Source organism: Tachypleus tridentatus, chromosome 13, assembly GCF_004210375.1.
Source record: "Tachypleus tridentatus isolate NWPU-2018 chromosome 13, ASM421037v1, whole genome shotgun sequence".
Lineage (NCBI taxonomy): Eukaryota > Metazoa > Arthropoda > Merostomata > Xiphosura > Limulidae > Tachypleus > Tachypleus tridentatus.
The window spans coordinates 231198709-231220568 of NC_134837.1; the positions used below are offsets into that span (position 1 = coordinate 231198709).

At 34.9% G+C, this 21860-nt stretch overlaps 1 protein-coding gene across 8 annotated transcripts in view; it reads right to left on the reverse strand.

Moving 5' to 3' along the window:
• Positions 1-21860, reverse strand: part of LOC143238076 (ubiquitin-conjugating enzyme E2 J1-like) — a 39078-nt gene that overhangs the window by 4303 nt on the left and 12915 nt on the right. For 5 of the 8 annotated variants that reach the window (XM_076478007.1, XM_076478006.1, XM_076478008.1 and 2 more), the window contains 4 exons: positions 13711-13784; positions 9387-9518; positions 6122-6221; positions 1186-1291 (listed from right to left, as the gene is read on the reverse strand). In XM_076478007.1, the coding sequence (XP_076334122.1) occupies positions 1186-1291; positions 6122-6221; positions 9387-9518; positions 13711-13784 (412 nt within the window). The remainder of the gene's footprint in view (positions 1-1185; positions 1292-6121; positions 6222-9386; positions 9519-13710; positions 13785-21860) is intronic. The other 3 variants (XM_076478011.1, XM_076478010.1, XM_076478005.1) reach the window with 1 other exon arrangement.

Sequence of the window (21860 nt, forward strand, 5' to 3'; positions counted from 1 at the left end):
AGAGATAAATAGCTAGCTCTATAATTTCATTCTTTGCTTAAACTTAACTTCACAGTGAACAATAAAATTCCTTTTGAATCCTACTCAAATTAATCATATTTTTTAAGAATGATGTTACAAGTCCCATGTTGCACTTAGAACTAATTTCTTCATATTCAGTGATGCTCATACTGATGTCCACAATTACACACTAGTGCCCAACACCAAATTTTTCATTGTAATAAAATTCTAAAAAAGAAAAACCATATTAATCATAAAACTCACACCTTGTAAACTTTTCACAGACCTTTCCATATGTGGGTGTTGGCTTCCACAACAACCACATTTAAAATAACAAAAATATACAACTTCAATGCATCAGTTGAAACTATGATCCAATCTTTTACCCAGCATTTTCTAACAAACATCCATTGATTTTAAGGAGTGGGGAAATGTGTGTGACCTCAATCAACTTGTGTTTAGTATCTGTTGTGCTAATAAACATGTACATCATCACAATGACAAAAATAAGAAGGTTCTCCTTTACAACTACAGCCATCACTTTGTATACGAGTTGTTTTGCCAGATTAGCATGGGGAGTGGTTTTAGAGACTTTTATTACTGGACTTCCACAGTGAACCAAATATAGAGTACAAGAGTTAAATTTGTTGGCCTGGTACCATGGCTAATTTATGTGGTGCCACATCATTAACTTAGCATAAAAAAATTATTTTTATAAAGTGTGATTAACCTTCTGTGTATCTTGTATCCCAAAATTTATCAAAAGATCATTAAATTACTAATACAGAAAAGTGAGAATAGACCTCATAAATATCAAATAACATTAGAAGAAGATAAAACCCAAGCACTATGAAGATGCATCAGTTTTTTAATGTTCATTGTCATGAGATGTGTGTCCTGAGCACATAATGAGGTATTGAATTTTTGAATTTTTTACCCTGAAAAAAAAAGATATATATATTTTAAATTTCCCAATGTTTACTAGTTTCAAGTGTTAGAAAGTAATGAAATAGTAAAACATGCCACTGCTTTTTATGTGTGTGTATCTGCAAGTGAACATGACATTGGATAGTAGTTTCTCTAAAAAATATTGAGGTGAAAGAGTTAACAAGAAAGTAATTTTCCTTCAAACTGTCATTAAAAATGATTATACTAAGTAACAGTTTCAACATAAATTAAACTTACTTATTGGCTAAGGATTTTCTCTCTTCAGGTGTGTAATCTAAAGAGCCAATAGCACCATTTCCATGAGTTGGCATAAACCCAATGATAGCTAGTAATGCTGTTCGGACTGTGGATAAAAAAAAAAGAAGAAAAAGACAAGCTACCTCAATAAGTATATCACAGAATATCATTATACTGTAAAGTTTTCCAGCAGGTATGAAAATAGGGGTTGTATGACAACTGTCCCATGCAGCTATATCTTTTTATATAAATATAACTGACTAATACAGGAAAAAACAACAAATATTTCTTATATTTTATAGAAGAAGAAAATATATAAAGAACAAATTATCAGGATAACAAACATAGAATATTTTCAAAACTGCAGTTTTTGGACATTTTGAAAGAAACATCTCACAGCTTGTAGTTCTAGTGTGCTTACATTATATAACTTTCTACAGTTCAACATTTTTATTTTATTACAATACATGACACCTACATTATTTTCCCCTATTTAAACAGTTTTAGATAATTCATTATTTAATGAAATACAAGAAATACATGTTTTCATTAGTTATACTAATATAACAAGATATGGTTGTGGGATGTAATTTTGCTACAGGAGATTTTTTATAATAAATATGTATAAACATATAAAGCACAAAATGAATATTACACAACATCTTGGGAAATAATATATAAAACCAGAAAGGAAGATTAGTAGTAACTTATAACAGTCACATATATATTTGCATTATTACAATAATTTTCATATAAACCTGCATTTAAATAAAATGTTTAAAAGTTTCTAATCAGTTAGCACTGGTTAAATGTTGTTGTAGTTTTATAAGAGCAATGCTACGGAATGGACTATCTGGAATATCACTAATCAATTACAGAAGAATATGATACACCGACATGACTCGATTACAAATGTAAAAACTTATTAGTAAATAATCTAAATGAAATTGAAACCTAACTGCCAAAGTGGAGTCCATGTATTTAGGGCAATCGGTAACTTGTAACACCTAAATAAATATGTTTGGCCTTCATTAAAGAAACCTTTACCAATACTATGTATTGCTTTAAAATATTGTTAAATATATGTAATGTGGACTTTAAAAGTACACAATTTAAAATATTTTAATCAGTATAAACATTATTATTGAAAATGAAATGTTATATACTTTACCACTATATGACAGTTCACTTTTTAGTGCTCATATAAGTAAGTGACAAAACTTGGGATAGCCAATTCTTACTGCTCGATAGCCATGACAACAAGTTTGTCTATCAGATAAGTACTTTTTCACTTAATTATATTTTTATACAACTCTGAAATGACTGTATTGTTGCCACAGTTTCATCACTTTTATAAGACTAGAACTTCAGTGTTCTAATTAAAATGTATATTTCACAAGCACATATACACAAAATTAATAAAAGTTATAATTTTCCTATACTGCAAATGTATTTTTAATAGGTACTTCCCTCCTTTTACAAGATTATCCACTCCCATTTATTGCTACCCTCTATATGCAACCTTTCTTTATTATGATTCCTATAGACACCACATCCCCCCATTGGAATCAAATTATTCCAGCATGTCTCTCATGCAAATTACCATGTGTCACTTCATCACCAATAGGAGCATAGTACACTTATATGATGCACATGACTCCCTCAAAGCACCTATAACAAACTATCAGTTTAAAGTTTGGTAGATGACAGAAGCACTGGAACTAAGTGGGCAAGAAGGATGAGAAATGTGAGAAGAGGGAAGTACTTACAAGAAATACATTTTCAGTATAGGAAAATTATAGTTTCCAATATGGTATTTCTCTCATTTCACATTATTAGCTAGAATTCCATATTGATTAGAAGGAGGGACAGGTGTGACAGAAGAATAGATATACCCTCTAAAAATGGAGGATACATCCATAGATAAGAGAGTCAGATCTGAAGACTCAAAGAAGAACCACACCACTTCTGATCCAGGTATACTCTTTGCCCATTTGTGTAATGTGTAAGAAATCAGGGCAGAATATGAGAAGAGCACATAGGAGTGGGAGAGAATGCAGTATGAAAGCAATCCTAATCTGAGAGATATAGTAACTCAATCCCACAATATGAAAAATGGGTATAAGGATGCATCCAATGGTGTAGAATAACTTGGATGTGGTGGAGCATACTCAGTAAGCCAAATACATCAACTATTTCCTCACAGGATATTAGCATCTGCACGAAGGTAGGATGAGCCATATTGTCTTCACCTCAAACCCAAGAACCAGGAAACAGAACCACTCTAATTCCTGGGTATGATACAGGATTAGCTATGAGATATTTATCCAGGCATGTGACATCCAGTATCCAAAGGAAGTCTTTTGCATGCAATCTAATTCTGTGACCAAGAAACATAAATAGGGCAGTAACATTCATGTGAAAAGAGAATGAGGGAGAAATAAGAATAAAACCAGAACAATCTCATGTATCCCTGCTGTGACCCACAACAATGAAGGATAAATAAAGGGAGGAGATAAATATCCCAAAAGCTGAGTGTGAGGACATATGTTCATTGGTTCACTCCAAATCCAAAACCAGCTAGTGGGATACTGATGCCCACATGAGGGTAGGATGAGGACTCCCATTCTAAAGGATGAGCTGTATTTTGACATCTCACTCTGTTGTATGGTAAACTGCAGATCAGAGAATATTACATCACCTACACTAGCAGAACATCACTGCCCTACTCAGAACTGAATAGTTAAGCCATCTTATCTGGTACTCATCCAGTGACTTGGAACTGTTAACTGGTAAGGACTCCTGTACTCTACGGAAAGAGGAGGGGGCGAGAAAGCACTGTATATCCCAGAGGAACATTAACACCCGAGACAATGCAATGGGTAATCACAAAACCCTACTTTGAAAAATGGGCCATACTGATTTTTTCAATCGAGGCATGGCAGGAATGACAGTTATCCCCTTTTGCTTTACCAAAAAAATCCATGGGTGGTACAATCAGGGATGGGCCAATTTGTAAAGCAAACATTGCAAGGTTATTCACCTACAAATGATCTTGTGAAACACCCCATCTATTCCAGGTAAGCATGAAAAGGAAAGTACTAGTCAACATGGTGTACAGTGTAGGTTTAGTGTTAAAGAATACCTAGTCAGGCACTGCTCTTAACAGAGTGTGATCCATGTTTGTATGTATGTATGTATGTATACTGTCATAAAATAACCTAATTAAGTCAAACAAAGTTGCAAAGATATTAATATCTCCTGCAATATAAAAGTTTTAATCACTATAGCTTTACACAATAAAGCTTGAAACCAAACAGAAATAAATAATAAGAAAACATTAGTTTTATTGTGGTGAAAACACTACTTAAATTCTTAATTAAGAGCATTGCCTGATAAAAGGATAATTTTTTCCTTTTACAGAACCACTACAGTTTTTGGATATTTACATCCAGATCTTTTATTCTTTCCTTTTTTTAAGCAGCTGCTTGAAGCAGTGGAAAGTTTTTCACACTGCATTACATAAAAAATGCTGGATAATTGGAACAAATTGATCTTGTTACATATGCTTTTGTTTGTTGTTAAAACCAAAGCTACATAATTGGTTATCTGTGCTCATCCTACCTCGGGTATTGAAACTCAGTTTTTACCATTATAAGCCTACACTAAAAATTTCTGTTTTTCACAACTTGGAATTCTATATTAGTGCAAAATGAATAAGGTGTAAGTGTGAATCATAAAGGCATCTTGTTGCATTACTTTTTGAAATAAATCCTTTACTTATATAGTTTGATTGGTAAGATATATCTTATACACACTGCATTTACATTAAATGTAAGCAAACAGGCAAGTATTGATAATACAAGATCTAAATATGTTCCAGCACATAAAACTGCACAAGCAAAACAGAAGCAAGAACAGAAATAAAATCAATAGCTGATGGAAATCAAAATGAAATATACTGCACTCTGACAAATTTATATTTTAAATAAATTACCTAAATAACTAGACTGACAAGTAAATTATAGAGCTAATATGAAGAAACAAATATGTATGGAAACAGAAAAGTGCAATGACAGTGTATGTGAATATAAACCACATGAACAAAAACAAAGAAAAATTAATCTTTTTATCATATATTATGCACAAAAACTATATGCTCAATTATGGTAAGTATCTTTGAAACAAATTGTTTTCTTTATCTACATTCATGAAGCAAAAATTATTAATAATTGCTAACTGATTGTGTTTGATTCCTGATTAAAACCTTCTGATCCAAATATTAATTTTAGTGTTCTACAAATAAATATTTTTAGACTGATATGAGTGTAAGATTATCTTCACTCTTTACAATGTTATTATTTTTTAATTTCATACTTCAATAATACAGACTGAATAAGCACAGCAATTTCTTTGGAAGTGCAATTTTGCCAGCCTCAATTCTTGTATCTCACCTGATGAAACATGAGTAAAATAGGCACACATTTTGTCATGAACAAGATAAAAAATGTGTGAATTTTAAACATACAAGCCTTTCTAGTATTTAATTTCAATTAATGTTAATTGCTGAACAAACCAAAATCCTAAAAGTTTGTGTATGTATTTTGTGGAATGGAAAGGAAGCAAGTAAGTAGTTAAGGACAAGTAAATTTTATAACATTTTGTCTCTTTTTCTTTTTCCTCCAAAATTGCACACTTGTATAAATTAGATAAAAATTATGCAGCATTATTCATTAGTCTTTGGCTTACACTCATCATTAAAACCAAAAGAAAAGCATCTGAAAACAGCAATGTATTTTTCATTTTTAAATATACACACAAACACACACTTTACAATGCAATAATGCTCAAGAGCTTGCAACTGAAAATACAAAAAAAAACATCTATATATTTATGTGGAACACATTTTAAGATAAACTTTATGACTGATATATACTCTGTATGTGCTTACTTGACCATGATGGCTGCCAGGATTCAGGATGGTGTCCTGATATACTTAAACATATCTTCTTGTTTAACTCAAACCTCCCATTGGGCTGAAAATAAATAAGTTTACTTTTTATTGTGTTTTCATTTAAATTGCACTAAAGCTTTTCATGACTCCTCAGAAATAAAAAAATTAGAAGTCTGTTCTACTTCCTCTTCTTAAGAAAGAACAACAACAACAAAAAATCCCACCTTTTTACTTCTTTACTCTCTATAATAATAGACATATTGTTAAAGAATTAATTTGCTTAGCATTAGAAGTTTAGTAGTCAATGGATCTCAAACCATTCTCCTATTTAGTATTAGTGAAAAGCAGGAAGAATAACAATACAAAATATATCACTGAAGCTAGGCAACTCAATTTATTAATCAATATTATTATTTATGAGCAGTGATTTCTTCAGTTACTGTAAAATAAAATAGTCAACTGATCACTAATATCTTTATTTTTATTGATTTGCTAAACAGAGAGAAGGTTATTTGCTGGTGGTAGTATCCACTTTTTATTTTTATTTCAAATTGTATGTGCCACAGTTTGAGGAACATTTTATTAATTAAATGTAATCAATTACTGGGACCATCAATTAATCTATTAGCAAAAACCAATAACTGCCCAGGTCTATATATCAAGGTTAAGGATATTTAATAATCTAAGCACACATTATGGGGTTGTAATGTAACATCTTTTAGCAACATTCTTAATGTAACAAGTGAAAAAAATATGAAAAAAGACTGATTGACCATTTGGTGTTTATGAGCACAAACAACTTGGAAAGAATGTTGAAAGTAAATAGATTATAAAATTTAAAAAGAAAAATCAAGTTAAAAGCTTAACAAAGCCTAAAACCTAGGTAAAAAAGAAACTTAAATAGAATTAAAACGGCCTATTGCCTGCAAAATTCTAAAAACACAGTCAAGCTGAGACAGTGCTAATGACACTGCCCAATGTCAGGGGTAAATCCATAGAAATCACATTTGAAACAGTGCTGTCTCTGACAATTGTAACTACAGCACAGCAGTAAAACATGAGCAGTTGTGACTTGCATGTCACAAAGACAACACACTGGTGGATCAGTCCCACATAAAAGAAAAGAATGTGCTAAAAAACTGTGATCATTGCATAGCCTAGCCAAAACAATTTCCTCCTTTTGTTCCTTATGGAGATAAAATGATCAAAGAGCAATGGAAGGTTTCATCTGAAAAAGCTTATTACAACATTGCTCACTCCAAATTGACTGCCAAATGGTGTAAAGCTAAGACTTGAACACAGGATCATTGTCCATATATATGTGTCAACAAATTTGATCTCATGAATACTGACATGGCCATGTATCCAGACAAAAACTGGATTGATACAAAAGACAGTGAAAAGTGGACCAGTCATTTCTGAATAACAAAGTGAACAGAGAGATAACTAATGTTAAGTAATTCTGGGGCCACTGAAGAGATAAGAGAGTCAGTGTAAATAGTATAAGCAGTGTACTGAATGGCTTCTACATGATTCGGGTCAAGAGAAATGGCATACAAGTTGCCAATAAACACAGAAATTGTAAAGGGGATCGTGTGAACAACCAATGAGCAACAAAAAACCAGAGAAGAGCCCCCAGAGTTATCTGATTTCAAACAACAGTAAAAACTGGAACAGAAAAAGGATTTGACAAAGAGAAAACAATACATTCCAACTGGGAGTACCAGACTTGATGACTTGAAGAAAGGTCACAGGTGGAGATGGTAATAAGCCATGATAGGATGGATTGATTGTTGCTGTTTCATAATATACAGTCTTCCATTACTCCTTTTGGAGAAGGTAGAGAAGAGGTTTGTGAGGCTGAAGCCTGAAATGGCAGACAGGATCCAGCATCTTCAAGGCAGAAGGCTTGGAAAATCCATAAACCAGAGACCCATAGTCCAGATTGAAATGTACAAGTGAGTTCACTGTACTTTGATGTTGATGTTTCTACCAATATGTTACCAGAATGTAGCTTCTTCACCAACTTGTGAGAGCCAGCAAGGCTCTCTAATCTTTTCTGAATATAAAAAAGGAAACTTTTGCCCTAAATATTTGTCTGACAAAGAATGCAAGATAAAATTAAGCACAGATGCAGAATCGGGCAAAGGTTGCTGTTTAGAGTCTTCTAAATGTGGCTGTTTACCTATTAACTTTCTTTTTATCATTTTATTTTTTCAAGCATTAGGGAATCCACAAGAAAAGGAGAATAATTCATTGCCCAATGACCCCACTCACCATGAAGTTCTATGAGGGGATGCACTGCAATACCAAACAAGGACAATGTAGCAATGCCAGAGCTTTGTGAGCACCATACCAAAACACCAACACCAGGTTCAATGTCCACAACTCCTGTCAATAATGCCAGACACTGGTTAATCCCAGCAAGAGAACTAGCCAATTAACCCTAATAGAGGCACCCTAAGGCCTAAGTGGAATGCTGAAGTGCCACTGACACCCCTCAATCACCAGGATCCTCTCCTTCCTTTTGTGGATCACTACACACAGCAAACTTGTGGATGGATGTTTAGATCCTAGAGGAGATAAGCTGGAAATACAGAACCTTCCTTGCAAGGTCCTCTCATCATGAGCAGGAATTAACTTTGAGAACAGAAAAAAGATATAAACATAATGGTCAGTACAGTAAAACAGTATTAAAATAGTACAAAAGGGCAGGTAAAGCTTAATTACAGAATGGAAGAAAGGCCTGAAAAACAGAAATAAATTAAGAATACTCAGAAAACATCACAAGGGATAATAAATGTTAAGAGTGTTTGTTATATACATTATCAAATTTAAACAAGATTAAAACTACACAGCTGGAAACAAAAATCCCTTAGTTTGAAATTTTATACAAGCAATTAAAAACCACTGACATCACAATTGGGAATTGAAAGTATTTAAAGCAGCAATCCAATAAGCTTCTTTCATCTATTATTCTACTTTAAATATTTAATAAATTCCCCCTCAATATCTAGAAAAAGAATATGCAAGATGATCATAACTAATTTTGAATTTAGACCTTCTTCAATAGATAGACCGAAACTAGTACTCTCCACCTAACAAATTGAGATCAACAATAATTGTGATCCTGCATTTTATATCAATAAAAATTTAACAAATAATTTTTTATGTCAATTATATTGATTATTGTACCTTTACTTATAATTTGAATCACTTACTAAAGTTATAGTACAAACTAACTTACAGTGAGAAGAATAATGCTGGGTGGTTTCATTGGATAGTCTGGGGGCAAGATAATCCTTCCATGGTAAATTCCCCCATCAAATTCAGAGTCTGGAGGACCACGAACTGTGAAATGCCACTCAAACAGATTATCCTGAAAAATCAATATTCAATAATAAAAATGTTCTTTATTTTTATACATACACACATACATTTTGTGTTTATTACAAACATATTTAATCTACATGCATTTCAAGTATTACCCAAAAAAATGTCTTTTTATAAGCTAGGGAAAAAAAAAAAGAGGCAGTATGGTGAACTGTGCTTTTATCAGACACCAATGGTTCCACTTACAAATTCCTTTTGTGAAAAGTGGCCAACAACCAAACAACACTTTGATAAGAAAGTAAAATTCAACCAGCATAGCTGTGTCATAGACCCAGAATAAACATTAGAATCATTGTATTTATATCAAAAATATTAAAATTGATACTAAGTTTAGAATGGGTATGTAAGTATTTCATATTATTTCCATATGCTGCTTGACACTTAACCATATACATAAAAATTATGTGCGTGTAAGAAATTAAAATTAACTAGAATTTGATCATTAGTTTACACTGCTAATAACTTCTCACTTGTGTTATCAAAAGAGCTTGAATTTTCTCCAGTTCACATTGTATAGCACATATGTGGTAGATATTTAGTGTAAACAATAATTTTTTTCACATTCTTAAACACAATTATAGTATTCATCAAACTGGAAGCTATAACTTTGTTATATCTTAAATAAAAGTATGCATATCTGTATATGTTATCCAAACCACTCACACGTTCAGCTCCAACCAATGCCAGTAGACCCCACAAACTTGCATCCAGGAAACAGTTGAAAAGAAGATGCCTAACCAGAGGGTTGAACTGCATTGTGGCAGAAATCATCCAGTCCATAACCAGTCAGCATTTAGAAAGAACATCAGGTCAGAGGTACGAGGAGTGACTATACACTAACTATAACACCAGAATATATATACTGCCTTACTCTCAACTAAGTGGAATTTAGCATACTAAGGAGGCAGCCTCCATGATACACCACCCCAACAACTAGGAGATGGTAAGTGGTAAGGACTTCTGCACTCCAATGGAAGTATAGGGAGAGGGAATGCACTGGAGAGTCCTGAGAAACACAACATTGGAAATAGCATATGCAACTAATTACCATGAAACCTTATATTTGAAAAGCAGATCATTTCTGATACAGCCAAACCAAGGATTAGCAGCATTCCCCCTTCTGTTATAATGATGCAAAACACTGCAAAGCAAAACTTAAAAATGATATTGTGGAATATTCTATCCCAAATAGTGGGCATTACTGACCTGAGTGGCTATACAGTGTGGGTTTAAGAATAAGTCAGAAGGTTTACTCCACATATTACTGAAAGTGGAGGCTGGGTGAGAAATGTTAGCAAAGATGAGAATCTATCAGAATTGTATTTTCAGTTTAGGAAAATGCTAACTTCCAATATCATATTGTACCCCCTTTCACAAAACAGTTAAGAGTCCCACACTGAACTGAAGGAGGGCCAGTGAAGCATCCAGGGAGAGACAAATATTACATCTCAGTGGGAGACTGCATCATATATAATTCAGGTATAATCTTCACTCTTTTATGACTGTGGCAGAAAAACAGAAGGGAGTCACATAATATACATTATTGATATATAGGATTCTTGGGTATTGAAAGGTTAGGGCATAACAAACTTTGGGAGTAGTTCAAGTTCACCTAACACCTGGCAGAATATGGAATCACACAACAGTTGCATGGTAGACAGAGGATCACCCACCTCTTACCTTGAAAAGAAAACTGGAAGGGAAGATGACCTTCTGTACCAAAATCTGTCTACACATGACTGAATTTCCAATCCAACTACTACCTTATCCACCATAAAATGGCATACAATGGATGGTAAGAAAGAGGAAAACCCCAGAAGGATGATATCTATGGTTGAAAACTTGGTGACACTGGGCACTGGTGGCTCATGGTAAAATATATTAGAGGATTGGAGGTTCTGCATATCACTTGAAGAAAATAGTGAATAAAGTTTAGCTTACTTCATGCAGAAGTAGCATGTACATCTGCAAAATGTATGTGTTGATGTCAATAGATTCCAATGATATTGCTTGAAAATGAAACCCATGTTACAATTCATTGATGTAGAAAAGTCATTCATTGTGTTTTTGTTTGTTGAAGTCATTCATTTCTGTAATCATTTTATTTCCAACTGATACCATTGCTAGTGGACAACCTGTCATTTATCATGGTATTCTACAAAAATGTTTTCTCTTCAATATCAAAAAAACAAATTTCTGCATCATTATTAGAATCTTTAGAAGATAACAGCTTCTGAAAATGTTGAATGCAAATGGTTGTTCATAACTTCTGCAAGTCTATGAGGCTTTCTGATTTACATAAATCTTCCCTGGTGCACAGTACGCAATGCTCAGTTCTCAATTTGTATTTTTCAAACATAAGATAAGCTATAACTGATTGTGTAAGTACATTATTAGGGAAATTATTTACATAAGCTAAAATGTATTCAGCCATAAATAGCTCACTTGCTTCTAAGTGATTAATAAAGCTTAATTGGCATGCATAACTTCTTGGCTTTATTGTTAGTACTCAACTTCTATGCTTGACACTGATAAAATAGTTTGTTTTAAAGCTTCTTTGATACTGTAATAAAATAAGTTTTTTCTGATACCACTTACAACTTCTTCACTTACTAAATAATGTGTAATGATGAGTTTTCTACTTTTAGGATGAATTTTCTGCACTGTTGATATTAATCATGTTGTAAAGCAAAAACAAAGAAAGAAGAAAACTGAAGCTATTCACCCAAAACATTGTTACCTTTATAAAATTAACAATAAATAAAGGAAGTTAGGAACATCATCACAACTACATGTACATTTTATGAAATCAGTCACAAAGGCACCAGATAAGTTTGCTTTATCATTTTACTTGTCATAACTTTAACAATTTCACCAGTAATATATCAAACAGATTTATTTGGACAATATCACTTAAGCAAACCTCACTTCACAGTTACAGTAACATATCTATAATGTATAGGAAAACTCATGGTCTATCTTCTCAAGAAATGTAAGGGGCTAACTGCAATTTACCCATGTTAGTAACAAAAAGTATTCAGGCTACTGCAAACTAACAAAGAAAGCATGGAAAAATAGTGTATCAATGTTACTGATTAATGGCTTAAGAGAGCTTAAAATTACTAAATATATATTTTATTTAAGTAGGTTTAAAAGTGAGAAAAAATCCCAAAGACAAATATATGTGATACATGTATACTATTGCACATTAAAAGACACAATGTTCAATTGTTTTCTTAATTATACACCATGTACAGTGATATCTAACAGAAATGTTTCCCTAATAAGTAGCACACTAAGGAAATGTACAGCAGAAAATACACTGAACATGGACACAGATATTCCTATTTTACATCAGATAGGGTTGGAATATCTGCAGTCAGTTTCAATCCTACCATAATACAAATAGTTTACATTTATTTTGGACAGTTTTAATGCATGGTCAATCACTGTCATATTCAGGCTTACATGTCTTCAACAATCATGCTAGAAAAAAAGTTCTATATGAGAATCATATTTGTAATTGCTTAGTTAATAGTTTTGATTTTTTTATTTTCACTTGCCATTTGCTTTTCTGTACTTTTCTTCTTTTTTTTTTTACCAATATTTAAGGTATTTTTGAATTGTAGTTGTAACCTGCAACACCAGAGTTCTAATTGAGGCACAATTTCCATCTATACAGTAACTGCTGTGGTTGACTTTTTTTCTTCCTTATTTTCATGTTTATTTTATACATACAATTTAAGTAATAAAATACCAATGACTTTTTTTCTATTTCTTTCCAATTTCCTTTGTTGTGAAGGTAGATTTCAGATATGAAAATTTTCCCTGTGCTTTTCAAAATATGCATTCTAGACATTTTGACATTCTTCTGATGACACTGACATGTCTGTCCCAACATCTAAACCAATTAGCTGTTACAACACGATTTTTGACTGGCTGATATCTTATTTGGTGTTATGAAGGGGTTCATGCTTGGTTATAGTACAGTGTTCTTAAATAACTACAAATTCAAGAGTGTTAACTGTTTCAAGTCACCCAATAACAAATTTAACAGATTGTAGATAGGATACAAAACATAAAAGTAGGTTGGGAGTTAAACAAATTTACAAAGTATGAAAATCCCATCTCATCAGCTATGTCCTCTACAATGATTTGGAAACTTTTAATTTACTTACTTCTAAAGGTTGAGCAAAGAATTCTTCTGTTGGTTGTCTCAATTCTTGGGCTTCTTTCATTAATCTTTTCACAGCTATAAAACAAAATCCATAGTTTTGAATCATATTCAGTACATTTTCTTCTTATATAAAGGAGATTAAGTGACATGCTATGTGCACCAATAATGATTCCTAATTTTCTTATATGTTTTATTAACATCTCTATATAAGAGCAGTAATTTTCAACTGGTGGTGCACAAGGATCTGTAAGGTGATGTACAGACAATTTAAAAACAAACTAATCATGATTCACTTAAATTTTGCATGTATTACGTTTTCACTCTTTTCTTAATTGAGAAAACAAAAAAAAACACAAATATTTATTCCTTTATAATCTCCACATTGAATTGCAATACTCTGATCTGACATGAAGGTTTTGTGTTCAAGAAATTGACTGAGTACAATCATTATATATCAAAGAAATAAGCAGAATGCCTTGGTTTATTTAAGAGATACATATGGTGTAAATGTTGATAGTTATTGGAACAGAAATTACCATTTTTCATTGGTTAATATAGGGGTAACAACTAATTCAATTGACAGTACAGAGATATATGCTTATCAAAGAACTTGTTCACTAAATTTATTTAAAAGAAAAATCTGTAAACTGTAAATCACAGTCTTAATCATTTATCCCTTGAACAATGCATCAATTATCATTGTTCATTGACTAACCCTATGTACACAGACTCATGTATCTTACACAACCATGTAACCACCATGAAACAATAAGGGTATACATACTACAACTACAAAAATACTTAATATATCTGGGAAAGTGCAGAAAGCCCCAGTGCAGAGCCAAAGTCCTTGATGATGAATAAGGTCTATCATCTTTAAGGCTGATGGTCTGGCAGAGCCATAGACCAGTGATTCATAGTCGAGTTTTGATTGAATAAAAGCACGATATATCTTTAGCAGAGAACGTCGATCCACTCCTCACGTGGTGGAAAAGAGGACATGGAAGATGTTCAGTGCTCTTGTACATTTGACCCATAGCTGCTTGACGTGTGGTTTAAAGGTCAGCTTACGGTCAAAGATAAGCCTCAAGAACTTTGTCTCAGGGACCACAGGCAGCACAACTTCACTGATACAGAGTTCAGGATCAGAGTGAACACCCTGATGGCAGCAAAAGTGCATGCAAACAGTTTTAGAGAGAGAGAAGTTAAAGCCGTTTGCTGTGGTCCACTTCAGTAAATGACTCAGGGCAGTCTGTAGCTGTCGCTCAATATACCTCAATACATTTGACGGCTGACATGAGATATGAAAGTCATTAACATAGAGCCTGTTTGCAACAGTGAGAGGGATTGTTTAGTGATGGCATTAATTTTTATACTGAAAAGTGTGACACTCAGAACACAGCCCTGTGGGACTCCAAAATCCTGTAGAAAAGAAAGGGAAAGTGTCAAACCCACACAAAATTGGAATCTCCTGTCCATTAAAAACTTTTTAATAAAAATGAGCAAATGGCCACATAACCCATATATATGGAGGTCTCCCAAAATTCCATACCTCCATGTTGTATCATAAGCCTTCTCAATGTCAAAGGATATTGATACAAGATGTTGTCATTTGAGAAAGGCTTTTCTGATTGATGTTTCAAGTCGAATCAGGTGGTCTATGGTGTAGCGCTGTCATCAGCACCCACACTGGGTAGGTGAGAGGAGGTTGTATGATTCAAGGAACCAAACAAGACAAGCATTAACCATCCTCTCTAAGGTCTTACAGAGAGAACTCGTCAAAGCAATTTGACGGTAGTTTGAAGGAATCTTGGGATCCTTCCCAGGCTTAGAGAAAGGTAGGAAAATAGCGTGGCACCAGGCATCAGGAAAAACATTCTCCTGTCAGATCCAGTTAAAAACAATCAGAAGAATAGCAAGAGAAGCAGGAGATAGATGGTGCAGTATGTTATAGTGTATATCATCAGGTCCAACCAATGTACTGCCAGACTGATGAAGGGCCAGTTTGTGTTCCACTAGCATCAAGGGAAGATTTTAGTCATAGATACAATCAACTCAAAACTGGTGATTGCTCTACCCTAGACTTGATGGCTAAGAAGGTGGAAGAAGAAGCAGAAGTGCTAGATACCCAACAAAAGCTTTCACCTAGAGTATGGGCAATGCTCTGGGTATCAGCTACTTCCTGGTCATCAGAAAGCAAGATCAAAAGGGTGGGACAGAATTATATTGCCCAATGACCCTTTTGAATCTTGTCCCATATGACTTTGGAACTGGTGGTAGAAGATATGCCGGTTGTGAACTTTATCCAAGATTCCTTTTGGCTTTGATGTCTTACCCATCTTCAAGGGCTCACTAGAAAGAGATGTGATTCGAGAGTGTGGGATATCTATGGAAAGTATCCTAGGCTCATTTTTAAGCATTCTGTGCCATGTGGCAGGCAGGATTCTACCATGGACGAGAATATAGTGGAAAACATGTTGAGGTTTTAGGAATACATTGAGCAGCTGCTTGTATAATACAGTCAGTTACTGCTGCCACATTGATGGCTTACAGACGATGGCAGGATCAAGTTCTCTGAAAGCAGTGAAAGAGGGCCAGTTTGCCTGAGCCAGCTTCCACCGGGACATGTGGGTTGAGTGGCATTGACCATGGCCAGTCTCACTCAAGATTACACAAAAATGATCACTGCCTCATGGATTATTGTCAACTCTCCATGAAAAATGGTAAAATAATGAAGGGGAGCAAATTGAGAGATCAATAGCAGTAAAGGACTGACTAGGTGCATGGAAATAAGTAGAAGAACCAGTATTGAAAAGAGAAAGGTTGTGATCAGAGAGCATACACTCTACATTGTGCCCCTTCCTATCAATATCAGCACTTCCCCATGGAGATGATGTCCATTAAAGTCCCCCAGGATGAAAAGGGAAGATGGCAAATGTTCAATAAGAGCATCAAGGTCTGATTGATCATATGTCTCTCCAGGGGACAGGTAGAGAGAACAAACAGTGATGGTATGACCCAAGGAAACTTGGATGTCTACAGCCTCCAAGGATGTGTTGAATGGCAGAGACAGGGTGGGCACATGCTGATCAACCAACAGTGCCACCCCTCCATGCACTCATCCATTACACAGCCTGTCATTTTTGTTTTAAGAAAACTGCCAAAAGGTGACTGTATCAGCAGGTTTCAGAAATGTTTGCTGTAAGGAAAGACAAACAGGATGGTAGGAAGCAATCAGTATTTTGATGTCATGCAGATTAGAATGTAAACCTCGACAGTTCCATTGTATTAAGGTTGACATTTTTATTTACATGTAGGTGAATTTGGTGGAAAACCCTTCTGTTTATGACCATTTCTTTTTCCTTACTGTCCTTATTCAAGAGAGGTCTATCGACCTCCATGGATCCTGCCCTGGGTCAATTGGGCAGGTCTTTGCTGTGGTCGTTTACCTACAGACTGTTTTACTACTATTTCATTAAAGTTTTTAATTGGAGTATTCATAATAAAGAGAGGGAAATTTCAGTGCCCACTGACCCCACTCACCATGGACCCCTATGAAAGGATGCATTACAATGTCAAACAAGGACACTACAGCAACACCAGGGTTTAGTGAGCACTATACCCAAACACCAGCATCAGATACAATGTCTACACTGGTACTTGGTTGATCCTAGTCCGAGTGAACCAGCTGACTGACCAAGAGGGGCCACCCCAAGGCCGCCCGTTTACAGGAATTCAAATCCAAAGTAGTGTATTAGGGTTGGACTCCTCAACCATCAGGATCCTTTCCTCCCCTTCATGGGTTGCCATGCATGGCAAACGTGTGGGTGGATGTTTAGATCCAGAGGAGGTAAACTGAAAGAACAGAACCTTTCCTGGGAGGTCCCCTCACCACATACAGGAATCCACACTGAGGGGGGGGAGGGTATAATGGGCTATGCAAAGTTTTCTTAGATAAGCCCCTTTCAGAAAGTGCCCCAAAAAAGCCAATGAAATATAACATCTGATGGCAGAAGCTCCATGGGAGTGCATCTCTTCAGGGTATGCTCTTCAACCAAATGTAAGGGAGGAAGAAGCAAATAAGCCCTACGTGTTGAAGGGATGGGCAAAAGAAAACAGAAACATTTTAGTACTTTCATTAAAAAAATTGGATAGCTAGCATGTAAAGTATGGTGAGGAAATTCAGATATTACCTTGCATGTTAACTTCAACTTTATTGTCAGCTGTGGGAGGAGAGCACAGTGGTCATTACATCATGATTTCATATATCATGTACTCAATACAACTCATTGGAGCATACGTCAGCTGCAGAAAGAGTGTATAAGTGGAATGCATTATGTATAAGAGAGGTGACCTGCACTACACTAACAGTGTCACCAGCACCTCACTTCTTATCATATTGATACTAATTTGTATAGTCCTAGCTGTTAAGACCAACTGGTAAAGATTCTTTTAGTCTACCACCCCAGTAATTAGAAACTGGTGGGTGGCAAGGGTTTCTCATGCTCCACTTGATAAAGGGGGAGAAGACTTACTTCAGGAAACCATAAAGAGAAGTGACCAGATTCCCACTGGACCTTCAGCTGTAAAGGTCTTCTACTAGAGACAGTACAAAAAGTGGCCATAAAAGTTACAATTTTCTCCTACTGAGAATGTATTACCTTAACTCATAAGATTAGCTATTCTCATTCAGTGCTGCCTACTATATGCAAATTTTGTCATGCCATAAGCCTCACAATCCCTCCTCATTCTAATTAGTATATTCCAACATGTTTCTCATACAAATCATTATACATTATCTATCAACCAATAGTAGCATAGCATGCTCACATAATGACAGTTTATCAAACTGTCACTTTGAAGTTTGGCAGAAGATGTAAAAAACGGAGAAATGGAGATGAAGAATTGGGAAGTGTGAAAAGAGATATGTACCAATCAGAAATACATTTTCAGTATGGGAAAAGTATAATTTCCAATAAAATATTTGCCTTCTCTCAGAAGATCAGCTAGAAAGGCCAGTGTGAGGGAATAATAGAGCACCCACAAATGCATCCAAATGATAACCATTGACCATGAGAGAATGAGATCTGAAGATCAGAGGAGGGGAGAGCTGCACCACTTCTGAGCCAGATATACACTTCATTCATGTATATAATTTATGAAATACAAGGGTGGAACACACAAGGTGTAGAGAGGCTAGATCATATCAGACTACACTCAGCAAGTCAACTATATCCAAAACCTTCACTACAGGGAATCAACATCCACATAAGGTTTAGGATGAGGATCATAACATCTTTACCTCCAACCCAAAAACTGGGGTTTATGATCCACATCAGTTCCTTGGTACTACACAAAAATCAACATCTGACAGCAATCTATGATTGACCATTCAGCATCGAGAGGATGGATTCAAGTTGTGCAAGGACTGGACTGGTTTACTCAAAACCAACATCTCAACACTGGGAACAAATATCTACACAAAGGTAGGATGAGGGCTCCCAATCAAAAGGGGGTGAACTGCATGCACAACAGATAAATTCTTGGTGGTATGAAATATGTACCAGCAGACCATATCAACTGTGAGGTGATGGATCAACTCCTGTGATAGTGGAAATAATATCAGGAGCCCACTTCACCAGCAAGGGGACAGATCAACTCTTGTGCCTCACTCCTGACTGAATAATTATAGCCCAGTTCTTAGTGAACCCATTCAGGAGTATGCTTTCATGATCTACCATCCCAGCAGCTTAGAACTGGAAAGTAACACAGCCTGACATTCTCCACTCAAAGGAGGGGAGGAAGTGAAAATGAGTTGGAGAGTCCAGAGAATTGTGATTACCAGAAACAGTGCTATGGGTGATCATGATACCATATTTTGAAAAGCAGACCATACTGAGTTATTCACTCAAGGCAGTTCATAGGTGGTACTTAAGAAGCAACTATTATGAGGTAAATAAACCTCTAGCAATCTTGTAAAACACCCCATCTTTAGGTGACTGTATGGAGCCATGGAGGAGAGAACATATGTACAGTGCAGATTTCGATGTTAAAGAATCCCTTGTCAGCACCATCACCACAAAGTGGGATACGTATGAAAAAATGGAAGAAATAAAAACCCCTGAAAATGGGAAAATGAATAAAACTTACCAGCTAAAGTCGCATCAAGTCTGAATCAGAGCCACAAGTGGAAGACGAAACAAAACCAGGCGCAGACTAAAGTGCAAAGTGATTAATACAGTGGAAAATGAGTGTACTTCATGCCAGTGTGGAGAATCTTCTCCAATGGAAGATGAAGATGAGAAGCAGGGGAACTGTGAGAAGATGGATTGGCTGGTTAGTTTGGTGAATAACATGGTGAAATAAACCTAAGAGAGCATCCACAGTCCTGCAGAAATTGTCCATCAAGCTGTGATCAAAGCCTACATGTCAAAAATGAGGAAGAATCAAGAAGTGATTGAGGCAGGACTGATTGAAGTAGCACTCCAATCAGCATCAAGCATACACAATCAATGGAGAAACCCACAGATAGGGTAGGTAAAGGTTGGTTCATTGGTTGATTTGGCATTTTATGGTACAAAGTAACAAGGCTATCTGTGCCAAACATTCAGTAAAAAGTTAAAATTAAAGTAAAATTATTAAAATTCATAAAAGGAAATTAAGGTAAAACAAAACAAAGTTCAATTTTTGTATTAAAAACATAAATAGCAAAAATCCAATTTTTATATAGTCTACAGTAGTAAGAAAAAACTACAGTAATACAAATTGTAAAGGACTTTCTGTAGCATAATTATAATTATCATAACTCGCCACACACTACTGCTTCAGTCCCAGATAAAGGAAAACGATGAGTTAAAAAACTATGACCAATGCATTGTCTGGTTGGAACAACTTCCTCATTCTGATTCTTATGGAAGCAAGACGGTCAAAGTCCAATATAAAGTTTTATTTGGAAAAGCTTGTTTTCAACTTGCTCACTCCCAAGTCGACTGACAACTGGCATGGAGCTGAGCCTTGAATACAGGACCATAGTCCAGTGCAAGAGCAGACAGATTTAGCTGTGGTGTAGATTAGCCCATTCCCGCAAATACCAACATGGCCTGGTATCCAGAAAAACTGAATAAAAGTAAATATTAAAGAGAAATGGGCCAGTTGGTTTTAAATATTGGCAAAAACAGGGTGAAAACTAATGTGAAGTGATTGCAGGGATAGTGGAGAACAAAGCAAGTCAGTATAAATAGTGCAATTTGAGTGCTGCTTAGCTTCTATGTGGCCCAGGGCAAGAGAAATGGTGTACAGTTCAGTAGTGAACACAGAAGCTGTATAGTGGATTCTGCACACAACCACTGAACCACAACAGACCATGGCAGAGTCCACACAGTCACCTGATTTCAAACCATCTGTATAAACAGGAATGGAAGGATGGGTCAGAGGCCATGTTATCACATTTGTTGATTTGCATTCAAACTTTTATTGAACTACTATTTTAAAAATTTATCACCTTAAGTTTGGTATCAAACTACAGATAAATTTTCATATTATACATCAGTTAATTTCTTAATTTTAAATACATGTTAAACAAACACCTAAACATCAATTTTTGTGTGTCATGTTGTATGTTGAATGCAGCACTGGTTGAAATTAGATGTTTATGATGTCAGAATACAAAGTCTATAATTTTGTATAAATAAGAAATTCAAATTACAAATTTTGAAAAAGATAGAATATAAAATAAAACCCTTTATCTTTTCTATTTGCTGAGCTATCACTTAGTTAGGTGAATCAAACACAGTGACCCCATGCTAACCTCTTTCCATTTTTTTAAAATGGTTCCTTTTATACATATTTCTGTATATGACATGTGATTAACCAATCAGAAGTCAGAATGTCTCCTTAGTCATTTTTCATCCATTTTCAACAATAATAGCACCTTTTCTTTCTTTCAAAAGAAACCTTTGTGCTGTTATGTTGAGTCTTTAGTCTGTTCAAGATTTCATATTTTTTTAGATACAAATACAGCTTAGTTACAAAACTTGATAATTTTAATGGAATTCTATGGTATCAGTGAACTATATATAGCTTGGTTACAAAACTCGATAAATTATAATGGAATTCTATGGTATCAATGAAGTAATAAATGAATTTCTGGTT